The 26,351-nt window shown below is 40.3% G+C and overlaps 1 protein-coding gene across 8 annotated transcripts; it reads right to left on the minus strand.

The window, feature by feature from the left end:
• Positions 1-85: 85 nt before the first annotated feature.
• Positions 86-22,795, minus strand: atp2a1 (ATPase sarcoplasmic/endoplasmic reticulum Ca2+ transporting 1). Of its 8 annotated transcripts, XM_077538632.1 has the most exons (26): positions 21,024-21,144; positions 20,786-20,922; positions 18,480-18,497; positions 17,263-17,345; positions 15,229-15,333; positions 7,629-7,767; positions 7,359-7,439; positions 7,202-7,287; positions 6,813-6,968; positions 6,561-6,702; positions 6,042-6,208; positions 5,859-5,947; positions 5,672-5,774; positions 5,464-5,595; positions 5,265-5,390; positions 4,903-5,121; positions 4,426-4,537; positions 4,100-4,323; positions 3,765-3,985; positions 3,299-3,501; positions 2,827-2,912; positions 2,579-2,712; positions 2,234-2,351; positions 1,850-1,967; positions 1,480-1,522; positions 86-345 (listed from the first exon to the last, which is right to left on the minus strand). In XM_077538632.1, exons 2-25 carry the CDS (start codon positions 20,901-20,903, stop codon positions 1,518-1,520), a joined length of 2,985 nt encoding a protein of 994 aa, XP_077394758.1. In that variant the 5' UTR covers positions 20,904-20,922; positions 21,024-21,144; the 3' UTR covers positions 86-345; positions 1,480-1,517. The 8 variants fall into 8 exon arrangements, with proteins under 8 accessions (XP_077394758.1, XP_077394749.1, XP_077394740.1 ...); XM_077538623.1 differs by lacking the exons at positions 1,480-1,522; positions 21,024-21,144 and adding an exon at positions 22,660-22,795; XM_077538614.1 differs by lacking the exon at positions 1,480-1,522.
• Between the last annotated feature and the right edge of the window lie 3,556 nt (positions 22,796-26,351).

Consider the following 26,351-nt stretch of genomic DNA (forward strand, 5'->3'; position numbering starts at 1 on the left):
TTCCTTGTCAGTTTCCTTGTCCATGTCAATAACTCATTCAAACATTCAAAACATTAAAAATACACAAAAACTAAACACAGCTATCCAACATTCTTTAAATATCTTTATTCTTTAAGAATAGAACACTATAATTATTAACTTTAGCCTATTATAATTTAAGTACGTACACAGAAAAAAAAATATTTTGCAGCTTGGTGTATTTTCAGATGGCTTAGATCACGTCAAGTCACATGACGTGATCACATGGCGCTCTTTCTCTCTTGTGGGGAGCGCTCAGCCTCTTTTGTCCGCTCTTTCTCGCTCTGTGTCTGCTCAGCGTCGGTGCACTTTGTCTTTAGACTTTCGCTGCATCAGCAAACAAAAGATCATCAGTTGAAAATAACGACAAACCGAGCTCTAGTCGTTTTTGCAGTGCTTGTCAAAATCAGCATTTTGTCATGCGAGAACATTTACATTAGTCTCGTTTGAGAGTAATGTAAAAATAAATAAATACAAATTAGGGATGGGAAGTAGCTGGTAGTAGCTTTCTTGATCAGTTGTGTTTGGGGGGGGTTAACTTCATTTTTCAAACTCAATGTTCTGACTTCCTGTTACAATGAGGGTTTGTCCACTGTACATGACAATGAATAAGCACGTTTGCCGGTTTCAACCTAGTACTGTGGTGCTCTCCAATTGACCTCAATTGTTTCAACACGATTAATAAGCAATCAGTTGCACTTGGTTGACTTTGACGGTTGAATGATGAATTTATCAACTAATCAATTATTATGCCCATCTCTAATAAACAAGATGCTATTGTCATTTTCTGAAGCTGCACATTTATATTCAGGCCTCAATGCTGTACTGAATCCTCACAGGCAGATTTTGAGCGTATCATTTTTTTCTGGTTGAAAAATTTGGCATTCGCAGTGCTTATGAGGAATATCATAACAGTTCCACAGAGCCTGATGCACTCACACATCAACCTAGATGAAAAGTTATGGTCTCTTCAAAGTCCTCATTAATTTATATTGATGGCAAATTTCATAGACACAAAACAAACCCTTCAGTCAAAAATGAGGTCAAGATGACGAACGTTATTTAAGTGCCATACATGTTATAGTAGCACAGTTAATGTTTTGTAATGGCAGAAAATCCTTTAACAGAGCTGAGAAACATTTTCACAGTAGCAGTACAAAACGACTTTGTTGAATAGTTACATCATTTTAATACCATCTTGGCTTAACACAATTTGGTTTATTGCTCAATTATGCAGTCAATGCAGCAAGCATCGATTAAATGCATTTTATTACAAGCAATAACCTAAAAGTTAATGATGTTTTAATATTGCAATTAAAAAAAAAGTGCCAGCTGCACTGTACTATACAGAAAGCATAGCAGAAATACCGACTTCAACTCTTAACACTAACATGAAACTTCATGTTAGACTTTCAAGACATGCATAAGGCTAAAAATTCTTAAACCTCAAGTCAGCAATACCTTGTCTTGTTACAGGGGTTTGGCGGAGGGGGGCTGGTTTAGGCTGGATTGTAAGAGGGCAACAGTTAATAATAATAATTTTTAAAAAAGCATCCAGGAGGAAAATTATTTTTCATCATAGGAAGTATTTGAACGTGTTAAAGAAGTAACGAGAAAGAGGTTACGGGTTTTTAATACATTAACATTAATTGGGTGGTGAGTATTTTTTTTTTCGCATTCTATTGAAACTATTTACAAATAAGGAAAAAAAATCAGCAATTGTTACCGGAATTTACCAAATGCTAAAAACGAATTACTTTTATTCCCTTTCTTGTGGAAAATGTAGCAAATACTGTAAAGAAAAGAAAATCTACATAATTTATAAACCTACCCTCCAGATACGTGCGAGCCACAAACTTGAGGATCTCATCAATTAGTATGACTGGGAAGGAAAGCTTCAATACCACAATCCACTGGTCCACAGTCAAGTGAGTGAGCTTGAAGATCATCTACAGAAGGCAGAAACAGCTTTTTCAATACCTGTTTGTAAACCAGAATCACTAATGGTAGTGGTTATTCACACACAACTATGTATTTCACTTTTCACAATACACTGGAGTACCGTCATGATCTCTGCAGCTGGCCTGATGGCAAGTCAAACTAAACTAAAGACTATTTACGTGATGGAAGTGAGATCATGGAGGTGGGAGGTGAAGTGTGTTCCTATTAAGAGTAGATAGATGAGAAGGGTAGTAGAACAGGAGGTCAGACTCACGGGCAGAGGGTCCACGTAGATAATCATGAAGTGAAGGGACATTGAAAGGGTCATGGCAGCCACCAACCAGATGTTGCTCCAAGGGGGCATGCGCATCAGGGACTGGTTCTCAGACAAGCTAGGGGCAGAAAGATGTTGGATTTGAGGTTTCTTTTTTTAAGTAACAAAGATTTAGAATTGATTGATGTCCATTTTTATTAAAGGGTTTATAATTGCCAATGGGTGCCACAAGTTGGCTAATAACGAAGGATACTATGTTCCCTGAAAGTATTTAACTCGCAAATATGTGGGAGAACACTGTGCTGTATCCCACCCATATAGTCATTTTGATTTCATTAGTCCCACCTGTTTAGAGCATTGCACATCTCAATAGTGACCAGCACGGATAGAGCCATGGTCATTGGCGGAGACGCTTCAAACACATGACAGTGGATCCCAGCAAAGTCCTCATTGTCATCACTGCACTGCATGAAGTGTGACTAAAAACAAGGAAAACAACAATTCATAATCTTTATTTGGTCGATTCCTAGATGTCTGTGCCAAAGGATTTGGTAGAACTGGGATCAATTTCTCCCCTGTCACCAAATACTAACCAGTTGATGGAAGGAGACCAATGGGCCATCTTCGCTATACAGGAACCACCAGGCAGCTGCGGCAACAGTTGCAGCACCGACATAACCTGAAAAACATTTGAGATATTGAAGTCCATGTGGCGAGCAAACTCCTTTGGGACACTTGGACATAGTCACAAGTTTGAGGATCGAACCAACAACCTATAGGTTGTGAGACAACCAGTCTATCACCTGAACCATAACGCCCCAAGTCTAGTTAGCCTGTCATGTATATGAGATTTTGGATTTTGAATCAAGTTCTTCACTTGAAGTTATTTCAATTTGAGCTGAGCTCATTATTAGAACACAGATGACTTTAAAGGTCAATTTAGTCCCACAAACAAGTGAAGGATGCTTGACGGGAGACACTGTGGTCATCTATAATTAGATTTCATGTGGTACTATATCACAGAAATGTATTTATCCAAAGGAAATACGTGGCGCAATTTTGTACCTCCGATTGCCAGATATCTGAAGAATAGCCAACCAGAGATTAGGGGCTCTTTGGGCGATCGAGGGGCTTTGCCCATGATGTCCAGGTCTGGAGGGTTGAAGCCCAAAGCAGTAGCAGGAAGCCCGTCAGTCACAAGGTTGACCCAGAGCAACTGAACTGGAATCAGAGCCTCAGGCAGGCCCAAGGCTGCTGTCAGAAAGATACTGAAGAAATATGGGAAAGAGTTTTAGTATTGTCTACCTGGTCAAAGTATGAATGCTTGTTAAATTCTGCTACACAGCTTCATTCTGAAGGGTCTTGTGTTAGCTTACTGCTTCAGTTTAACTCAAGATAAGGGAGAATTTGAGTATCTGTTATCTTCTGTTACTTTGCTGTTGATTTTAAACTCATTATCCTGGAGTGATTTCAGTCAACCCTGTAATCTCCAAAACAAAGTGCTTATGGATGACCATCATCAAGTACTTACCAGACAACCTCGCCAACATTGGAAGAAATGAGGTAGCGGATGAATTGCTTCATGTTGTTGTAAATAGCTCTGCCTTCCTCGACAGCAGATACGATGGAAGAAAAGTTGTCATCAGCCAGGACCATCTCAGAGGCTGACTTGGCAACTGCAGTGCCAGAGCCCATGGCGATGCCAATCTCCGCCTTCTTCAAGGCAGGGGCATCGTTCACTCCATCACCGGTCTGTGTTCATTATGGAAGGAGCAAAGATGGAGCGAATCTTAATGGGAGATTGCCTCCATGGACCAAATGGGATGCTTATTCCGTCTCAAGTTCAGGCAATGCCCGTCTCCTCACCATGGCAGTGATCTCATCAAAGCCTTGGAGGAACTCAACAATTTTCGATTTGTGGGATGGTTCCACCCTGGCAAAGCAACAAGCCTTACGGACTGCGTTCTTCTGGTCATAAGAAGACAGGTCATCAAACTCACGACCGGTGAAGGCCTTGCCGGTGACGTCCTCATCTTCTGAGAAGATGCCAATGCGGCGACAGATTGCCACTGCCGTGCCCTTGTTGTCACCTGGGGTGACAACAACAGAATCATAGACCATGGTTTTGTTTGTTTTTGTTTTTTGTTTTTGTTCCAGTGCTTGAGTTAAGGGCGAGCCTGTGGACCACTGACCGGTGATCATAATGACACGAATGCCAGCAGCTTTGCACAGCTCGATGGAGCTCATAACTTCCTTACGTGGAGGATCAAGCATACCAACACAGCCCACAAATGTCAAGTCAGTCTGATGACAAAAAGAAAGTTTTAGTGACTTCTTGAGGTGCTTACTTTTAATATTGATCAGCTTGAGTAGATGGACACTCCTTGGGGTCCAGTAGCAATACCTACAATTCATACAATATGAAGTAATTGTCATGTAGGGATATTCAGTGAAGACTACTTTGTATATTTCCACGGCTAAAGATCTAGATTTCAAGGACAAGCACCCCAGACATAAGTTGTAGGTCCAGTATGTTCCAAAGTTGTTAAAGTGCAGAATCAAGGGTACAAAAGCAGCCTCTTTAAGGTTATCAATATCGAGACAAGCCAATTGCATCCCTAAAAGTATTTTTAGCCTTAAATTCGATCATAGCAGGGGCAGTCACTCACCTCATACTCTGCAAACCTAGTGGAGTCCTCCAGGTTCATCTCCTCCTTCCTTAGAGGAGAGTCACAGGTGGCCAGTGCCAAACAGCGGAGAGTGTCTCGCCCTGTGCCCCATTCCTTGATTACTGCCATGATGTGATCTTTGACCGGCCCAGTCAAGGGAAGGCGAGTGGTGCCCACGCGAACGTATGAACATCGCTCAATCACACCCTCAGGGGCACCCTGGGAGGACATTTAGAATGCAACATTATTTGCTTATTCTCTTAAGAGATTAGGTTAACAGGCATCTGACTTGCTAAGCTTCTATTCCAAGTATAATTGCAGCTTTTTCAGAATAGCAGCTCTATCAATGTTATGTCACTTACTTTGACAAACATCTTGTTTCCTACTGGGGCTTTTCCAGACTTTGCTGGAGAACAGTAGACTGACATTGACTTCCTGTCTCTGGAGAACTCCAGTGTGAACTCCTTCTTCATCAGCTGCTTAATCACCTGTCAGAGAAAAGTAGAAAATTAAAAGATCAATCGGACACACACTGCAGGTGAGAGAATTTTGTGAACTTACACTGCAGCAAGCATTGGCGCGTTCCACCCTGGACAGGCTACGCACTTCCGTGTTGAACACGTTCATCTTCTCCACCAGACAGCTGAGAGCTGTTTCAGTGGCCTCACCCACTTTCTCATAAATTCCCTTTGACTGCAAAGGAGAACGATGAGTTTAGTATATTTGATGTGTAAACGTCTGCCGTTTTGGTCTCTACCACTCGACCGACCTCGTTATAGTCAAGCGAGGAATCATTGCAAAGAGCGCAAATGGTGGCCAGCTCAACCAGTCCATCATACTGGCCACATTTGACACTCATCCCCCTCCTTGTCCTAAAGGGATCGCACAATTTTAGTTTTGTACTGTTCAGGAAATTGTCATCATTTTATCTAGTATGTTTAGATGTATACACTTACACTTCTCCCTCAGGGGTGTACTTTGAACCAGAGATGTCAAATTGACCGAGCGTGACATTGTCATTGTCCATTTTATCAATAATGAACATCTGTGAGGGAACAAGTCTTGCGTCAACTCTCTAGAAATGAATATTTCTCTCCTAGAAGCTTTATACTATATAAGAATTACATGTTTGAACCTACCTTAGTCACACACATCTGATTGGTGGTGAGGGTACCGGTTTTGTCAGAGCAGATGACTGAGGTGCATCCCAGGGTCTCTACAGAAGGCAGACTTCTGACGATGGCATTCTTCTTGGCCATGCGGCGCGTTCCCAAAGCCAGACAGGTGGTGATGACAGCAGGCAGACCTGGGAGAGTTAGATTCACATATTGGAACACAGTACTTGGGTATTAACTTCAATAATAAATCTACAGGTTATGTCTCCTGGATAATTGCAGAAAGTAAATTTCAAATTGCAGCACCTTTCTTGTGTTTTTCTTAATGTTGGACTTCAAACACAATTAAGTAGTGAGCAAACCAATACCTCATAGCTTAACCTTGTAGAGTAATGTGTTACATAACTCACGTCATGTAAAAATGGTGCCCACATTTAGTATTTAATAGGTCACCAGTTAAGGTATCGTATGTACACGCTGCTCGAGTTAAATTTTAGATATGATCATCTAAATAGGCAGGCAAATGGAATTCCTGGGGTTTACCTTCAGGGATGGCAGCCACAGCTAAAGCCACAGCAATCTTGAAATAGTAGATTGCACCACGGAACCACGAGCCACCATGGACTGGGTCATTAAAATGGCCAATGTTGATTATCCATACAGCCACGCAGATAAGGGAGATGACCTGGAGAAGACAGAGGAAAGTATGACAGATCAGTCATTGTAAATTTTAAACATTAATTGGCCACAGGACTTATTGCCTGGTTGTTTTCATGTCTTGGTTGGGGCTCCCACCTTGGAAAGCTGCTCCCCAAACTCATCGAGTTTCTGCTGTAGAGGGGTCTTCTCCTGCTCAGTGGCAGCCATCTGGTCACGGATCTTCCCGATCTCAGTGGAGACGCCAGTCGCCACAGCGATGCCAGTGGCTTTTCCAGAAGCAATGTTGGTGCCCTAAGTGTAGGGTTTTTAGCCATGATTTTTTTTTGGTTTTTACAGCAGAGATTTTGGCATAATGAAGACATGCGGAATAATAGAGACAATGGATGGATGGATAGGGATGTTTCTATACTCTTGCAATTTATTATTCTTCCTTTTGATTGGATTGGTTCATGATTGCGGAAGTATCTGGCCGTTTCCCAGAAATGATTGTGAAACATGAGGGATGGTGTAAAGTAGACACTCACAGAGAACAACATGTTCTTCTTGTCCTGGTTGACAGCTCGAGGGTCCGGGACGGCATCAGTGTGCTTAATCACACTGACTGACTCACCTGGGAGACATGAGTGACCAGAGTATCAGTAAAACCTCTTTATAAAATGTGTCTTATAGAGAAACACCTACCAGTGAGAATGGACTGGTCCACACGCAGAGTGGTAGATTTGATGGAGATAATCCTGATGTCTGCTGGTACTTTGTCACCAACTACAAATACATGGAAATGCACAAAACCTCCCTATTAATAAAAACTTGTGATAATGGTTCATTTAAGAAAGTAGTGTATAGACTGATTGGGCATGCTGACGGTTTTTAGCAGAAGGACTATGTTGTCAGTACTGTCAGTGGCAGAAAAAGACTAAAGGAAGGATACAACAGGTATGATGTGGAACTTACCAGAGACCTCGACCACGTCACCAGGCACAATCTCCCTGGCCTTAATTCTCTGCACACTCTTCCTGTCCGCCCGGTAAACTTTACCCATCTCAGGCTCATATTCCTTCAGAGCCTCAATGGCGCTCTCTGCATTGCGCTCCTATGGAAAAAATATACCGACATCATTACAGTATAGTCACATACTGAATATACACTACTCTGCTGATGCTTTTAAATCCAGGTTGAAAAATGTTTGTCATACCTTTGATTAAGGTCTTTTAAACAGTTTTAATTTAAATAATGTTTTTTTTTTCCTTTTAATTATTATTATTACCGGTTATTATTATTTTTAAACTTCCTTATGTTAAATGTTTTTAAAGTTTGCTTATAATGTTTTAACCAGAGGTGGGAGCGTCAATGAATTTTGAGCATCCATCATTCGTCAACACATCAACAGTCAGAACCATCTTGCGTCAACACATCAACAGTCAGAACCATCTTGAGTCATCCTGCGTCATCCGTCATCGTCAATCCGTCACTATCTGAAGTTCAATGGCATTGTAATCAATATCCATCATTCACCATGCATCCGCGCACCACCATCATTGACAGACTTCCGTCATTGACAAACTGATGGACTTTCCCCTCACTCTATAACAGGTTCACGGCAAACTTCATACAATAAGCAATGACGCATTACTGACATCTAACTGTAGATACATCAAATTGTATAACACGCTTCCAAAATATTTGTTTGTGACACCACTTACTGTCATGGTTTCATGAAATACAATTCCAATTTCCAAACATATTAAAAATACAGTTACAGCGAGGAACATATCCAAGTAAAATGCAGGGTTTATAATTGTGAAGAAGTAAGTCATTGTGCATTTTAAACATGGTTTCAATTGAAATGCAATGTGCCAAATGGAGATCACTGATTGGCTATTTAGCTAGAAAATGCAAATCCATACAAAGAGCTCCACTGGGAGATGACGTCACGTCTACAGCATGGTAACCGTATCCATAAAATAAAAAATAAATAGAACAATGACCGAACGCCACTTTTTCTTCCTTGTTGTTTTGTTCTCATCTAATTTTTCGTCGTCTTCTCTTGGCAGATTACTGTAACACCTTGTTTGGAAATGTGTATTTTTATTTACTTGCAATTTACGAATTTGTTTTGTGGATTGTTATTGTTAATACTTTTGGTTTTGTATTTCAGTTTCATAGTGAGGTGTTTTGTTTTGTGTACTGCGCATGTCATGATCCGAGAGAAGAGTGAGAGAGAGAGAGGGATAACTGAGCGAGCCTCCGAGAACAACGACATCTTAAGGTTTCATTACCTTATACGGGCGCTCAGCAAAAATCTGCACATTCACTATTCATTGAAAGACTGAAATAAAATAACTTGCTCAAAAATCTCAGCCGAGACTGCAGGTGCTGTTAATATGAAGCTTAATTAATTGGAGTGTAAAAAAATATATATATACTAAATTGGCTTGGCTTGACATGGTCACGTCAGGGTCACGTCACATGGTGGCGACAGCCTGCCATCTGGCCACCGTTACTGTTGACGTGGAACCTTTGTCTCCATATAGTAAAGAATAAGATCATGACGGGCTCCAGGTGGGGGAGTGGAATCGTCACTTGCCGTTGGCGCGGGTTTGCTCCTCCGCCTGGGAGATCCCATGAGGCTTACATGAAGTAAGCTTGTGTGTGAGTGGTTACTAAAAAAATAAAAATAAATAAAAAATAAAATAAATAAATAAACAAGATCATGACAATTAACTTTACTGTGTGACTCGGGTCATGCAGGGGTAATGTTTGGGTCTTGACTCATGTCTGGGGTTAAGTTTGAGTTCATGACCTGTTAAGCTTGGGTTCATGACCGTGAGGTCAAGTGTCTGTGTTGTACTGATGTAACAAGTGTCTGCATTGAACTGATGTAACCATCATCTGGTTTCAACTGGAAAGACGCTATGTGATGTCATGTCAGGACTTATGTGATGTCAATCTTTAATCCTTTACTTAGCCACAACCAATCCGATCGATTCACTGTCTGTAGTAGCGTTCTGAGAAGTGTTTGTCGGATTATTGCTTTCTGTCCCTCTGTGCAACTCTCTTTGTATCTCGTCTAGTCAAGTTTGTTCTACGCCTCTCGATGTGAATAAATAGTTAAAACCTAATTTGTGTCTGCGCTTTGGGATCCAACCTTCAGCACATGACATACTGAAATTTTGATATATTTTTTAAATAAAATAGGGAAAAAATATACTCAGGCGGATTACTGGAAGGGAAACAAAATGTAACAACTGATTTGGATTGGCTGTCTAGCGCAGCCAATCACAGTAATTGCCACCATCATCAATTTGCATAAAAAGCAAAATGACAGAAAAATCTCTTAATACTTAACCATTTTAATCAAAATCACTGCTTTTTATTACTTTAAGTTTGTTCCTGCATGCGCCATGAATCTTTGGAGCAAGATTGTGTCAATTTACTATGTTTGACTTTATACAACCGTGACTGTGGACCACACTGCAAACAATGACATCCCAGTCATGTACCTTACTCATCACATTGCGAAAGAAATTATTATAAGCATCAGGTTGAGATGACTGGTTATCCATGTGACACAATGTAGGTAGGTTTAATTCATGTTTATTGCAAGACTGTAGTCCCTGTATAGTTCGTATTCACAATTCTGCTTGGGATACAATGCACATGCAACTGGGTGAGTGTCTCTCATTGATGATTTTATTTATGGTCCGTCAGTGCTTAGTTCATCATTATTTTAAAAATTGCCGTCAACATTCGTCAACAAAATGAACGTCCAGCATTGACGGACGGACCTTCCGTCAATGTTGACAAAACGCCCACCTCTGGTTTTAACATTGTCAATGCATGTTCTTTTTGTACATTTTTAACCTACTTTTGTTTTCTCTTCTGCAGTGTTGTTAACTACTGTGTTTGTTGATGCTTCTTTCCTTGTGTAAGCACGCGACATTCAGTTGCCTTCGGCACAAACATTAAATTGGCTGTGCTGAATGTGCGCTCTCTTTTAAACAAAACTTTTATTATAAATGACCTGATCTTAGACAACAACCTAGAAGGTATTCTTCTATCAGAGACATGGCTCGGCACAGATGCCCCAGTTGTTCTCACCGAGGCTTGCCCATCCAATTTTAACTTTTTATTTTCTAACAGGGATGGTAAACGTGGAGGTGGGACTGCATCCATTTTTAAAGTCACTTTAGCTTCAAGGGAAGTTATTTTTAATACTTATCTATCATTTGAGTATCATGCTTTTGTTTGTAGCAATCCTCCTATTCTCTGTGTTTTAGTTTATAGACCTCCCCATCATTCTACTTCTTTTATTAGTGAGTTTTCAGAGTTCCTATCGATTTTACTTACTACTTATAATCGAATTTTAGTAACTGGCGATTTTAATGTCCACGTTGATAATATCTCGGACCCATTGTCCAGAGAATTTTTAAACCTTTTAAACTGTCTTGATTTTAAACAGCATGTCACACAGCCGACTCACAACAGAGGACACACTTTGGACTTGGTCATAACCTATGGCCTGTCCATTGGTGTGTCCTCTGTTGTTGACCTGGCTGTGTCTGACCACTGTTGTGTATTTTTTAACATCGCCAGTTTTAATCATCAGGATTCCCCGGTGAGAACAGTGAGGAAACGCTACCTAACTTCTGAGGTGGCTGCAAATTTTATTGAGAATCTTAAGAGAATCCCTGCAGACTTTCTACCTGCTTCATGTGATTTTATTGTTGATAATTTTAATAAGAACTTAAGAACAACTTTGGATGAAGTAGCTCCACTTTTAACCAAAACTATAAAATTAAAGACTATTCCCCCGTGGAGAAATGACGAGATTAAAAAATTAAAACGAAAATGCAGGTGTGCTGAAAGGAGGTGGAGAAAAACTAAACTTTCAATACATTATGAAATTTTACGTGAACAACTTAAATCCTACAATAAAACAGTCAAACAGGCAAGAATATCTTATTTCTCAAATTTAATCGCAGTTCATTCAAAAGATCCTAAATTTCTTTTCTCCACTTTCGATCTTTTAACCAATCCTGATTTTAAAAAGCCATCACAAACTCCATCAAACATTCTCTGTGATGGCTTTGCAGACCACTTCAGAAGTAAAATTGATGGCATTAGGTCCAGTCTTTTAGTTGATCAAAATATAATTTTTAATAAATATGGACAGTCACTTTTACCTGAGGAAACACTGGAAAGTTTTACCCTGGTTGATGACACTTGGTCGAGTTTTCTCCCAGGTCAACACAACAACCTGCCTTTTAGATCCGATTCCCACATCACTTTTTAAGACATTTTATGGATTTTTTGAGGAACAGATTTTAACTATGGTCAATTGCTCTCTTCAGACGGGTGTCTTTCCTGCCGCCTTTAAAACGGCGGTGGTGAAGCCCCTTCTGAAGAAAAGCAATTTGGACCCGAGTAGTTTTAATAGTTATCGACCTATATCCAACTTACCCTTTTTAAGTAAGATTTTAGAAAAAATTGTTTTTATTCAATTGAATTCATTTTTAGATACAAATAATATTTTAGAGAAATATCAGTCTGGTTTTAGGATGAACCACAGTACCGAGACTGCCCTTTTAAAGATTTTAAATGATATCAGGTGTAATGAAGATATGAAAAAGCTTACAGTCTTGGTGCTACTGGATTTAAGTGCTGCCTTTGATACAGTAGATCACCACACTTTATTAAACAGACTTAGAAGCCTGGTGGGCATCTCTGGTACAGTTTTTAACTGGTTTTATTCCTATCTCACACACCGATATTTCTTTGTAAGTATGGATACATGTTCCTCTGAAACCCATGAAATTAAATGTGGGGTTCCCCAAGGCTCAATCTTAGGCCCATTACTTTTTAATCTTTATATGCTTCCCCTTGGGGAAGTCATCAGGAGACACGGCGTCAACTTCCACAGTTACGCTGATGATACACAGCTGTATATCGCCGTGTCACCTGATGACATGGGGCCTAATGATACCCTTTTAAATTGTATTTTAGATATTAAGTCATGGATGGCAGAAAATTTCCTGCAGCTCAACCAGGACAAAACAGAGGTTTTAGTCATCGGTCCTGAAGGTCAGAGAGAGAAACTTTTACCTAAACTACAAGATTTTAAACCCACGCAATGTGTAAAGAATTTGGGCGTCCTTTTTGACTCTGAGCTAACTTTTAATCCTCATATTAAAAATGTAGCCAAGATCGGTTTTTACCATCTTAAGAATATTGCCAGAGTCCGCCCGTTTCTCTCACAGGCCAACACGGAGGTGCTGATGCATGCTTTTATTTCTTGTCGTTTAGATTATTGTAATTCCCTGCTCTCTGGTCTTCCCAAAAAGAATATTTCAGTCCTACAGCTCCTTCAGAACTCAGCTGCACGTGTGCTGACGGGGACCGGAGGGCGGGAGCACATTACACCAGTTTTAAAATCGCTGCATTGGCTCCCCGTGCGTTTCAGGATTGATTTTAAGGTGCTTTTATTAGTTTTTAAATGTCTTAACGGTCTTGGCCCATCTTATTTATCTGACTTGCTTTTACCCTATTACCCCTCGCGGCCTCTGGGGTCTTCTGGCAGCGGCCTTTTAACTATTCCAAAGGTGCGGACCAAGACACATGGTGAAGCTGCCTTTAGCCACTATGGTCCTCACCTATGGAATGGCCTGCCAGAGAGCATCAGGTCTGCAGAGAATATTTATGTTTTTAAGAGGAGGCTTAAGACTTACTTTTTTAGTTTGGCATTTGATTGACCTTCTTTATTTTTATTTTATTTTATTTATTATTATTTTTATTTTTTTTATCCCCTTTTATTTATTTAACTTTTAATCTATATTGTCTTGTAGCTTTGTTTTTATTTATTTATTTTTTCTATCGTGTTTAACCGTTTTCTTTTAGTGTTTAAATGTTTTTATTTGGTAGTTATAACATTTTTAGCTCCAGTGTTTTCTCATGGGGGAGCCTCCACAGTGAGAGGGATGCTTGGTCTTCATCCATCTCACTGTGGATGAACTCCTCCTGGGTGCCTTTCCTTACAGGGTACATCTGTGCCCCGCCATGTTGTGGTTTTCATGTGTTTGTTGGGTTTTGGGTGTGTCTGTGGGTACGATCATGGGGATGGGGGGGGGCTTTTTCTTTCTTTTATTTTGTTGCATTATAGATGTCCAGCACTTTGAGTTGCATTTTAAATGTATGAAAGGTGCTATATAAATAAAGTTGATTGATTGATTGATTGATTGATTGATTGATTGATTGATTGATTGATTGAGTATGAAATGTACTATTCAAATAAACTTACCTTGCCTACTTACAAAAATTTAGGGATATTGGGCTTTCACGGGAAATTTTAGCATAAACCTAAAATACACTATTCCTTGGAATCAATGTTTATCATTATTCTTTCAATGACTTGATCATATTGCATTATGCATTATGTATCTTAGGGGTCCCAAACACAAAACCCCAAAACACCCTCAGCAGTGCCCCCTGGAGAGTTAAAAAAAACAAACAAACTAACTAAAAAACAGCTGGACCGGAGAGTCGAACTCTCACAGGCGTTAGCTTAGCTTAGTGCTAGCTAGCTCTAGCCTAGCTGCTACAACAAACATGACACAGATAGATTTAAAACTATACCAACTGTGGAAAAAACACATTGGGTTCTGCCAATGGTCAGTGTATGGCAAGGGATCCTGGAGGTTAAAGAAAGTTAATTTAAACAAAAAATGAAAACCGTTCTGTAGGTTGATGTAGCCGTGTTAATGCGTTGGCCGCATATATACACTCAGGATATGTTTGAAAAAAAATAGCCTTTGGACAACATATGGTGTTGATAAAGCACAATATCAGTGCAATCCATTTAGTAACCCATTTGAATGGATTTGGACTTCGGTAAACAGATATGTGAATGCATTAATGGCCAGAGAAGTTTGGATTTTTCGTTCTAACTTAATAACATTAAGTGAGATGAATATGCTGAAAAACAACATTTTGTTTTGTCACAACACTGTACATCAATACTAAACAGGAGTTGACACTCCGCTCCTTTCATTGCCTGGAAGTGTAAAGCCCTCTCCCTCTCCGTTCTCATACTCCCCATGTGTGAATCCTTGTGCATAGTTTCCAAATGACTGCCACAGTATTGATGCCCTCCACTCCTCCGTCAAACATGGATGGTAACGTGATCATTCTTCTGTAGGTATTTTTACATGTGTAGTATGGAGTCTTCAAGGCAGGTCGGACATAAGTCTTCCCCACCCTCCCCGCCTCGCACCCCTCTGCACCGCCGCAATCTTGGCTTAACCTTTTACCCCCCCCACCGCTTTGCTGATGTCATGCCGCTCATTCTGGCTTGACACGAACTTTAAGCTCTGGAAGGAGCACGCCACAAAGGACAAAAGGACTGCGACCTGAACACTCTGCTCTTGTAATTTATTATGTGCGACTGGTTCTAAGAATACGAGTCTATTTAGGTGAGTGTAAAAGACGGCCTTTGGGGGGCAGGTATGTGTCCTTGAGACTGTGGTTGTTCCTGTGCGTGTTTGCGTGAGGCACTGACCTGCCACACGCCAACGACGGCATTGGCAATGAGGATGAGGAGGATGACAAAAGGCTCAACGAAGGCTGTGACTGTTTCCTCACCTTCCTCGAACCAAGCCAGTACCTGAGAGAGAGAGAGAGAGCGAGAGAGAGAGAGACTATAACATACTGAATTTCCACTACAGTACATTGTAGTCAGACAAAGTGAGATATGTAAGATTATAATTGCTTTCTAAATGCAGGGAGTCCTCGAGGTACGTCCGAGTTCCGTTCCTATGCTAGCGATGTAACCCGAATTTCGACTTAAGTCGAATTTCCCCATTAAAGTCAATATTTACATCAAAATTATTTACATAAAAAAATCCTAAATACATCAAAATTAAAAAGTTGCTGTCCGACTGAAGCCCAAGTTTTTACCGATTGTTGGTATTTCTCCTTTCTGTGATCTTTTTATGATGTTGAGCTTCGTTTCCATGGTTATTGTGTTTTTTTCCTTTTGGCTGGAGTGGCCCAACATTGATAGAAGACGTAGCTTTCTTCTTCTTTGGGGCCATGATGTGGAAAAAAGAGGGCGAAAAAGCCAAAGGTATTCCCACAAGTGCACAAGCGCTAGCACTAGCTAAGGACCTAAATAGTGGACGAGGGGAAAACACTGCGGGCTATACGGCGGACGAGGAGCCAAAATGGCGGACGGGCGTAACCGTTGTAAAGTCGAAATACCTTAGGTCGAGTGCGCCTTAACTCGAGGACTCCCTGTAATTTAATGATGAATTTACAAATTCATCAATGAATATGTCCATCCTCGTCACTGAATGTCCACCACGTGTGTGCTTATGTGCGTGACAGCTCCGTGCTACTACACATGGGTCTGTTTTGGAATACTGTCATGTTGACATTGACACAGATTAGTTGCAGGCCAGTGGAGCAAAGTCCTAGCCATAAAAAAGGGTCTCACACCCCAAGAAAGAAACTTGTCATTTTATTGTATTGTATTGCTCTTTCCAAAAGTTCATCTTCACCTTGTGTAGCTTCACCTTATTTATCTCATTCCAAGCCTGTCAGCACATTGCAGCGGCAGGTCATTCCTGTGTATATGAAACCATACATGACTCAGAATCTATTGCTCTCGTTTGTCATCGTAACAAACAATGGTGTTGTGCAACCCAATCCCCACCTCCCTTTTGGGGTCTCAATCTCTTGCTGTCGCAAGCCATCCCTCGTTCCTTCCATCTGTGACCTTTGTCTAAGGATACAGTTTCTCTTCCTGGCTTGAGAATTTCTTAAAATAAAGCTCCGGCCATGCGTATGTACACACGCAGAGGCGCACGCTCTCTTTCAGCCCGCCTTTCTCTTTCTCACACGCATGCATACACACCGGCACCATCGGGCCTTCTAAGGCCATCGTGACAGCTGTGTAGGCAGGCCAGAGGGCAGAGATGGGAGATTAAGACAATGTGTGCGGCCTCCCGCCACTAAATTGTTTTGGAGAGAACAACACAGGCGGGCATCTTCAGCTATATAAGAGTGAGTGCACAAGTTGTAATGTCATTGAATAGCTCTGAGCGCTACAGGCAGGTTTACCAAGGTTAGACGTGTCACATATGTTAAAGCTCACAGCTAATTTCTGACTAATGCTAATTTCAACTAAAGTGAAGATATTTTAGCACATTGAACACTTTGCTCTTAAACTTACATTGGACAGTTGGTTACATTTTAAGTTCATGATCATTTCCTTTAAATGGTGAAGTCTATTTTAAGCAACACTTTTGATTTTCTTGTCTTTAAGTGGTCATCTACATTTAAAAGAAGATTAAATAAACATTTATGAAAATGGCATCAGTGAACATAATCCCTTTGGAAATGTCCAATGAAACTTTAGTTGCCATCCTGTGTAAATGTGTGCAGCATTTAAATTGTAATTCCAATATACTTTTCGGTAGTTACGCAACAACCCCCCCGCACCAGCTCCCTTATTTACTGTAATCCTATTTCAGCCTGTCTAGCAAGTAATAATTTGTTTATACAAAATGAAAAGGAAAGTCCTCAAACTCACAAAAGAGATGCAAGCGGCCAGCAGTAAGATTCTGACCAGCAGGTCCTCAAACTGTTCCACTACCAACTCCCAGATACTCTTACCTGGAAGAAATGTACATTCCATATAATCATGCCCTGCACGTGAAGAATTCATTAACTTACACATGCATATTGAAGGTTGATTTGACAAATTGACTAGTCGAAAAGTCAAACTTACTATCTCACGCCAACATTAAATTTGAAGTTGACTAATCATTAATCACTTGATTTTTGTATGTTGTCTTCTGATTGACCAATAACACTTTTAGATGCAGCAAATCATCCGGCCCATTTGGTAACACAGTCTTCATACGTCTGTGCTGGTCCAACAGAGATTAGCATTTAGCCTTGCTAGCGTCGGCTAACAGCGCCGGTTTCAAAATGCCACGGGACCGGTGGCAAAGACTGAGGGCAGCGGCGGGAAGTGGATTTCCGGCTCTGTTGTCAGAATGATATTTCCAGTATTGCATTTACAACAACTATATGTAAACGAGTATTTTATTTATCTTAAAAGTTTTATGATACCACACACACCAATATCATCACACTTTGTCATAACACACTTGTCTCACATACATAATACGGGCATACTACAGCACGCTATTGTCAAACAAACTGAAGCACAAGTGAAATACTGAAACCTTTGAGCCTGCCTAATGGCTACCAAGTCTCATTTGACAACATGTTATGCTATTGAAACTGGAGACAAGATTAGCCCCCCAGCTCACTGAAGAGAAACGTGCCACTAATTACAACTACTGTGTATTGAGCATGATGGCGAGCTGTATTTGTTTCTGTTGAAATTTATGTTTACATGAAGTCGACCTGTGGTACAAAAAAAAAGCTTGGGTCCATCTTCATTGTGCTGTAAAAATGTCAATGACACGACTGAGTAATTGACTTTGATTTGACTCTTGTCCCGTTACAGTATAGTCGACTACAGAAATATTTTGTCTTTCAACCTTGAATTCATATTAGAGACACCAACAAACAGTTTACTAATCTGTTAGTTAATATACAAAATACAAAATGTGAAATTCAAATTTTCTTGATCATGCAATGTAATGAATTTCCAAGCATCTGCAGGAAGCAAGAAGCCGCTAGCAGGTGTTAAATGAGCGACTCGAGCCTGTCAGCATGCAGCGTAAGCGTACGACACAGGGTGGTTCAAGCGGGATAACAGAAAGCCAGACTCACCCTCCTCCGCTGGCAGCTCTGTGGGTGAGGAATAAGATATTTGAGAGATTATCAGGCCCGCATTACGACTTGACACATTTCCTGCAACATTTCTGCTGCACTAAGGGGCACTCAAGATCATTTTTTAAGAAATCGGCAAAGTGCAGGTGCTCACACTTTGCATCAAGTGATTGGTTGTTGTACTGCTGGCCACCGTGGGGGCAGAATGACAGACAGATGGATTCGCTGAACAATTAATCAAATTCTAATCGACATTGCACTGTAGCATGCAATTTTCAAATTGCTAATGCTGCAAATTGAAAAAGAACAACCTCTGTTTCCTTTTGGTCGGTCGGTAGGCTTTGTTTTTTTTTGTTTTTTTCTTTATATAGTGTTCAAATGCTTTGTATGTCAAGTGTTTAAGAAGTACAGTCTACGTTTAACATTTGTTTCATGAAAGTTGAAGTGATTATACACAGATTTGTTTGCATTATTGTAATCTGATTTATGACTTCCTGCGTCATGTATACACCACATTTGTTTGGTAGAATTTTGTGAAGTTGTCATTGTGAACGTTTAAAAAGACTAAGTCAAAGTGTTTAGTAAGTTAATAGCTCTAATTGAAGTAAACTGTCTTCCATATTAATTTGCGCTTCATTGGCCTTTATTTTACTGTAAACCAAACATATAAAAACCAAAACATTAATCTATATTACATCTAGTATTGTTTATTGTAATACAGAGTAATTATTGTAAGTTATTGCTTGTGTTAAAAAATACATGGGAAGAGGACCTTAAAAAATAATTGCATCTTAAATTGTAGTTGCAATACTTTGGGAAAATAAATCTCAATTAGATAATTTTTCAAAATCGTCATCACTAATATACAGTATAGATATCTCACCTCTCAACTCCACACGGAGGATCAAGAAGGTATGATTGTGACTACGCTTATATTGAATGTGAAAATGTGTTGGTGTTCAAATATCAATTGCTCATGAGCTTATGTATTCATTTCACCAGTGTTAGCGTTAGCATTAAGCTAGTAGATAAATTAATTAATTTGTTTTAAATACACAACATATACTTTAATTCTTCTACTTATGACTTCTGGTGAAGTAAGTTCACTGCCACCATGGAGCGCTTTGGATCTCAAATTTGTGTTCCCAACGCATGCTCCCAAAGCATTTAAAAAAAGAAAAGAAAAAAGAACCAAATCTGAAATGACTGCCCATGTCTCAAGAAACTCATAAGTTGGGTCACTCATGGCACCACTGTATAGTGCAGGGGTGTCAAACATACAGCCCGCGGGCTGGATCAGGCCCGCAAAGGGGTTTAATCCGGCCCGTGAGATGATTTTGTAAAGTAAAAAAAATAAAATAAAAATTGTAAAGTCGGACTAATTGATCAGCCGTCCTCAATCTAAACATAATAAATTGGTACGTTCACAAGCAGTCCTAAGATGAACAATGCAACTTGTATGGGGGAATGGGAAGGCGCGTGCAGAGGCCAAGACCTCGTGGTTGTAACGCTGGGTGGCCAGGAAAAAACGGTCAGCTTCCTCCGCCAGAGCACGTGGCTCGGAGATGGTAGTGTTCGCTAGCGCTGTCTGGACATGAGGAGGCATGTGGCGCAGATATATATATATATATATATATATATATATATATATATATATATATATATATATATATATATATATATATATATATATATTGCCACGTTCCATTTGTATTATTATTCGGAACAATATGATGACATCATGGGCCATGAAAATCTGCGTATAAATGACGGCAATTGTTTTTAAGTTATATACCGTTTTTCCCCCCGATGCGGCCCACTTGGTAATATATTTCCCTCCATGCAGCCCCTGAGCTAACATGAGTTTGACACCCCTGGAATAGTGGCTTTAATAAATGACCTTTTGTGACCTCAGCTACCTTTTTGTTCCATCTTGCTGGTACAATCCATTTGTGGTGTGGGCCAAGATGCCTGTCTACCAATACAAAGTCATTTTATCCTTGAACATTCATCTAAAAAGCAAACTGACATGTTCAGTTGCTCATATTATGGTCCTCCTAAAACTATGTACAGTGTCATTAGTAAGACAATTAGTAAATAAATGTTGAAGTTCACAATCAATCGTCCATTAAATGCACTACCAATGTGTCCTTCATTTTCCCATAACCACAGAATCACATTCAATGTAAGCTCATTAGTTGCATTTATTTTCCCTCCTGGATATTAAATCTGGATCATCTTCCATTCTCACTTCATTTCAATGCTCCAATCTTGTGATCATTCATCCGTCCATCCGACTCCCTCACCGTTATAGCCAAACTTGTCCAGGTTCTTCTTGAACTGCTCAGGCGACAGGCCTTTGTCCTCGGTGACGCCAAAATAGGCCAGAACCTCCTCTGACTCTTTGGTGTGTGCGTTCTCCATCCCGGCTGAAGCGGAGAGGCTTCGGGACACAAGAACACGTTATAAGCGCACGCACTTTTCGCGATACTCACATCGGTTCATCTGATGCAGCAAGTGCAAAGTTTCATGAAATTCACCCACCACTTTCTTAAAGTGTGGTGTTTGGGAGCAAAAAAAAAGTGGCAACCCGAGTTGACCCCCTCACTCTCTCACGCTCTTTATGGGATGTTGCTCTCCTCCGGGAGCCCCCCGACTGACATAGTGCAACTTGGCAAACTGCTCTCCAAAGTTTTATACGTGTGAAAAAGTTCTCCCATTGGTGCCTGCTCACCATGCGCTCGCCACTCATTGGCTGAGAGCGCCGCAGGCGGGAAGGGGTAGAGGGCAACAACTGCAGAGGGGGTCCGCTGGGACAGCATGCTGGAAATAAGATGTGTAAAATAGTGACAAGCGGGAAGGGTGAATGAGAGCTAGGGGACAACTGATGGACACATGGAATGACTTTATTCATGCACGTGCACATGTTAACACTCACTCACTCAGCTGGGGATTAACACAAATACATAATGTGAGATGTCAGAAATCTGCGTGTCTTTATGTGATATTCTAAAATATATTTATAAATGATTTTCTCAGCCCACCTTTGGATCAGTCAGAAGTTCCAGGGTCATTATAATTCGGGGATTTTCACTTTAATTAGTTTTAATTGTGGGAATGCTGACGCACATAACATATGTTATTGTGACTTTTATTTTCCACACTTTTTTTGCAGCATAACAACTCCCACATAATACTTAAAATTTACATTGTTCAAATTTCAACTAGCTTAAAAAATTCACGCCTCCCAGGGTATATATCGTCTGGTTCCACATTACTTACAGTATATGCACAATTTCACATTTAATATCAACTTTTCCCCATTCATTTTCAATGGGACAGACACTGAACTTTTTCTAAGTATCACTTTCCACACCTACTTCCATACATATAACTTATCATCATTACCAGGTGACGCGCATTGTCCAGTAATCAGGAGGTCATAATTTCATAATTTATCTCTCAATGTACTTAATAAGCATTCCACATGCATTCAAATCTTAGCATTCAGCTATTAGCATTCAGCTTTCAGCATTCCCACGCAATTTCCCCAGAAATTGCACTTAGTCTAGTTTCATTTTGAGTTTTGTTTTTAAATTGAGTTTGTTTTAATCATTTTTAGTTTTTGAAAAAAATACTTAGTTTAGTTGGTTAGTTTCAGTATTAGTTTTTTTTTTTTTTTTTTTTAATATGTTGTGTGCTGAGAGGTTGGATCCCAAAGCGTAGACACAAATAAGGTTCTTGCTATTTATTCACCTAACTTGACTAAACAAAAAACAACGAGAATCCATCGAGAATCATGAGAGGCCAAGCCCCCTTGGGCTGCAGAGAAGCACAGAGAACAGTGAGTAATAATCTGGCAAAACCCACACAATTCTCAGACCCTTATATAGAAAGTCAATCAATCTCATTGGTTGTGGCTAGACATGTGAATACCAGTACTGACATTGAACTCTCTGATTGCCTGTTAACCCAGTAATGACATCAACAAACATCATATAGCATAAAAGATTCTTCAGTAACGCGATTAAAAATTCCTGACATAGCATAGTTCTTACAGAGAGTTCCAAACATCATATAACATCACACAGCCTAAAACTAGTTGAAACTAGATTAACAGGTCATGAACTCAAACCTAACCCAGGCGTGACCCCAGACATGAGATAAGACCCAAACCTACCTCCTGCATGACTCGAGTCATGACAAAATATGTATCAATTGTGCGCAAAATGAAAAAGTAACACATTTCTTATGTAGTGTTGCATTTCGGCTGAGTTAAATGAAAATGCAGGCGAGCCGAGCCATTGAAGCCAAAAGTCATGCACGCAAAGTTGTCGCCTAGAAACGACATCATCTGAAGGTGCTTTTCTATTGGCTGCCTCTAGATGACATCACTTCTGTGTGACCCACTTCCAAACGTCTTTATTCCGGTTAATATATAAATAAATATACTTAAAATCACATTTAAAATCATCCCCAAGGGCTCATGTATGAAATTAATTACCAAAGACTAAAACAAAGGACATTTTTGCTGTCGGTTTTAGTTTTGTAGACACAAAATGTAGTTTTTGTTTTTTTAGAAACCATTTTCGTTTTTATTTTATTTTGTTAATGAAAGTGTTTTTTGAATTTTAGTTTTAATTTTATTTTTTATTTTTTTGGTAACTTTTCATTAACTACATCGCCCGGGAGAAAAAACTCCTGTTAGTTAAACTCTGTTAGTTTGCACTTTCTCAATACTTTTGACATTCTAGCCCATGTCGCATGTCCCCGTCTCCTCCCGTGATCCGGGGTAACATCTGGCATGAGCTCAATCTCCCTTTGGGATCAGGTTGCTGCAGCTCTTTCTAAGAAGCGCTTTTATGCTCATAAAAGATGGTGATAATGCTGCATGCACATGCATATGCCTACTCACAAGAACACACACACATACTAAGAAGAGATGCTTGACGTTAGCAGTAAACTGCAAGATCTCTTGCAGAGATGTGGGCAATTGGAGACTGCACTGCACCGATCTCATTGTGTGCCCCCCCCCCCCCCCCCCCCCCCCAGCAATGGTTGTGCTGCAGGGTTAGGGCAGTGCTATTAAGATGATCATGATTATAATTCATTCAATTAATTAATTTCAACAATGATTCAGAGGGGTTCCCCCATGTTATCATATACATGAATGAATGAAATAGATGACATGCACCAATCTGTCTGCCTGTGCCTCAATGAAATCCACCAAAATCACATTACACCACCATTTAGACCTGCTTTTACCGAGTCTAAGATTTCGTCTACTTTTTGTGACCAAATTTGCAGATGAACATGGGCAGCTTGGTGTCCATTCATGCCCAGGGAGGTGTATGTAGCTCCTATATCAAATTCACAAATTCACAAACGTGCTAAACTAGACTTGCCCCGGCACAAAATTGGAAATGCGCCCGTTTTACGGCAAGCACGCGAGTCTAATGTTGGTGTTTTGACAACAGTACAGTGCTCAAGGACACTTTGACATGGCCACACTAAACTGGCATCGAACCCACACTCTTCAGGTTAGGAGACAATCACTCTACCACTAATCCACATCACCCCCCAACAACAGCAACTGGATGTATCGCTTTTGAAATGTCATGCACTGGAAAATTGGAACATCTCCTTCTCCAGAAATGAGGGTGTGGTCAATTTAACAGTCAAGGTAGTGCTATTCAGGTTAAACCCAACATCCACCACAACACACAAGGAAATTTACTCTGACAGTGTAACTTTTTATCCTAACAGTGTTAAAATAACACTGCACACGGCATATTTGATCAACCACTGGAAATTTAACACTAACCGATATGCTGTTGAAAGGCCTGATTTTAGATCCGAACACAACCTCTTGACTGTGAGACAGATGTCCTCACCACTAATTGAATTAATAGGATAATTCTTTATTGAACTAATTAGGAATGTGAAAATACTGTACGCAAGGTATATGGGGATGTACAGATGGATGTACACAATTCTCTATGTACGTATATGTGTGTGGAGATGTGAGATTCTTCCTATGTCTTTATTATTATAATATTATATAATATATGATGTATTAATTTTTACATTTTATTATTAATTAATTTCAATGATTAATTATTAAATGTAAAATGTTTAAATTTAAATGTATATATATTAGTATAATTATAATTATTATAATTAATTAATTTTAATTAAGAGTGGCACGGTGAGAGTGGTTAGCACGTCCGCCTCCCAGTTCTGAGGACTCGGATTTGAGTCCAGGCTCGGACCTTCCTGGGTGGAGTTTGCATGTTCTCCCCGTGCCCGCGTGGGTCTTCTCCGGGTACTCCGGTCTCCTCCCACATTCCAAAGACATGCACGGCAGGTTAATTGGGCGCTCCGAATTGTCCCTAGGTGTGCTTGTGAGTGTGGATGGTTGTTCGTCTCTGTGTGCCCTGCGATTGGCTGGCAACCAGTCCAGGGTGTACCCCGCCTGACCCCCGCCAACTGTGATAGGCTCCAGCACCCCCACGACCCTTGTGAGGAATAAGCGGTCAAGAAAATGGATGGATGGATGGATAATTTTAGTTAATAATAATAATAAGCATTACACAGTGTTTCGGTATAGGATATTTATTTTTGTAGCTTGTATAGTTAACTTATTGGCAATCAAAACATGAAATCTCATTCACATTTGACAGCAGCGTGAAAATCCTAAAAATACTCAGACAAATCAGAAACTTTGGCGGTTGACTCATTTGATTGCATTCACAAACACATTTGCATTCCACATTCTGCATCTGCATCAAATGATTATGTGCATAATAATTGGCAGCTTGGATGGAATGTGATGTTCCCAGTGCGTGTGTGTTGGCAGGCAGTGTGGGAGGCGGGCATGTAAGTCATGCTAATCACTGTGATGGATCCGGGAAGCCCTTAGCAGGAAAACAGCCGAGTCCAAAAGTAGTAGCGGGGGAAAGCTACAAAGTGCATGTTTAGGAATCGTATCGTCTGTGCTGTATAATTAACAGAGGCTGGGCAGCTGGGGTCTGAAGTGCCCCACTGTAACTGAACCTATAACAGCAGTTGTGTTCCTCTGGTATAAATAGTGGCGTGGGCACGTGGCCAGGGTAGGCGGCAATGACACAATGGCAGAATTCCGCTGTTCTTCCAGCGAGGTTGGAGAATGTGACACCCTGCCGGCAAGGACGCCCCCCGCCCCGGATGCTTTAGCCAGTCTTGAAGGTTACATCAAGGTGGGCATGGGAGCCCATCACATTGATGAGTGTAATGACATTAGACCGAGGTTATTATCCATCCATCTATTTGCTGAACCGCTTGCTTGCTCCTCACAAGGGTCACGGTGGTGCTGGAGCCTATCTCAGCTGGTTATGGGCAGTCGGCGGGGTACACCCTGAACTGGTCGCCAGCCAATCACAGCCGAGGTTATTAATTGGATTCATTTGTCTTGAGAAGATACACAATAAGAGGTGGGCACTGTTGAAAAAATAAGATGAGTGAACTCGAAATTCTAGTCGAAATTCCAGTCATTCCAGAATGTTTAATGTAGTTTTTTTTTTTTTTTTTTTTTTTCTCAATCAAACTGTCTTGGCTGAGGGAATTATGTGTAGAGGTAACCACACAATGGTCATTATAACATGTGCAGGCAAAAGGTCACTCACAACAAAGTCCTTCTAGGAAAGTCTGGCAACTTGGGTAGCCATGTTGGTGGTAACAACTTCAAGTGGTTATTTCTGGCTCGCTCTCTCTTTTTACTTTTTTTCTTTTTTTTAATGACATGTGAAAGTCTTTGCCGCACTGGACATAAAACAAGCAGACATAAAATGACCCGATATTATCAACTCGGGCATGTATGTGCAGAATCTGCCT

This window comes from Festucalex cinctus, chromosome 1, assembly GCF_051991245.1.
Source record: "Festucalex cinctus isolate MCC-2025b chromosome 1, RoL_Fcin_1.0, whole genome shotgun sequence".
In the NCBI taxonomy this organism is placed as follows: domain Eukaryota; kingdom Metazoa; phylum Chordata; class Actinopteri; order Syngnathiformes; family Syngnathidae; genus Festucalex; species Festucalex cinctus.

Excerpts from the sequence above, each read along its gene's own strand:
- atp2a1 (XM_077538623.1), bottom strand. The coding sequence starts at position 20,903 with ATGGAGAACGCACACACCAAAGAGTCAGAGGAGGTTCTGGCCTATTTT. Across the intron at positions 6,969-7,201 it reads AGAAGAACATGTTGTTCTCT|GGCACCAACATTGCTTCTGG; the intron begins GTGAGTGTCTAC and ends CCCTACACTTAG. Across the intron at positions 4,324-4,425 it reads TCGTGTCATTATGATCACCG|GTGACAACAAGGGCACGGCA; the intron begins GTCAGTGGTCCA and ends TTGTCACCCCAG.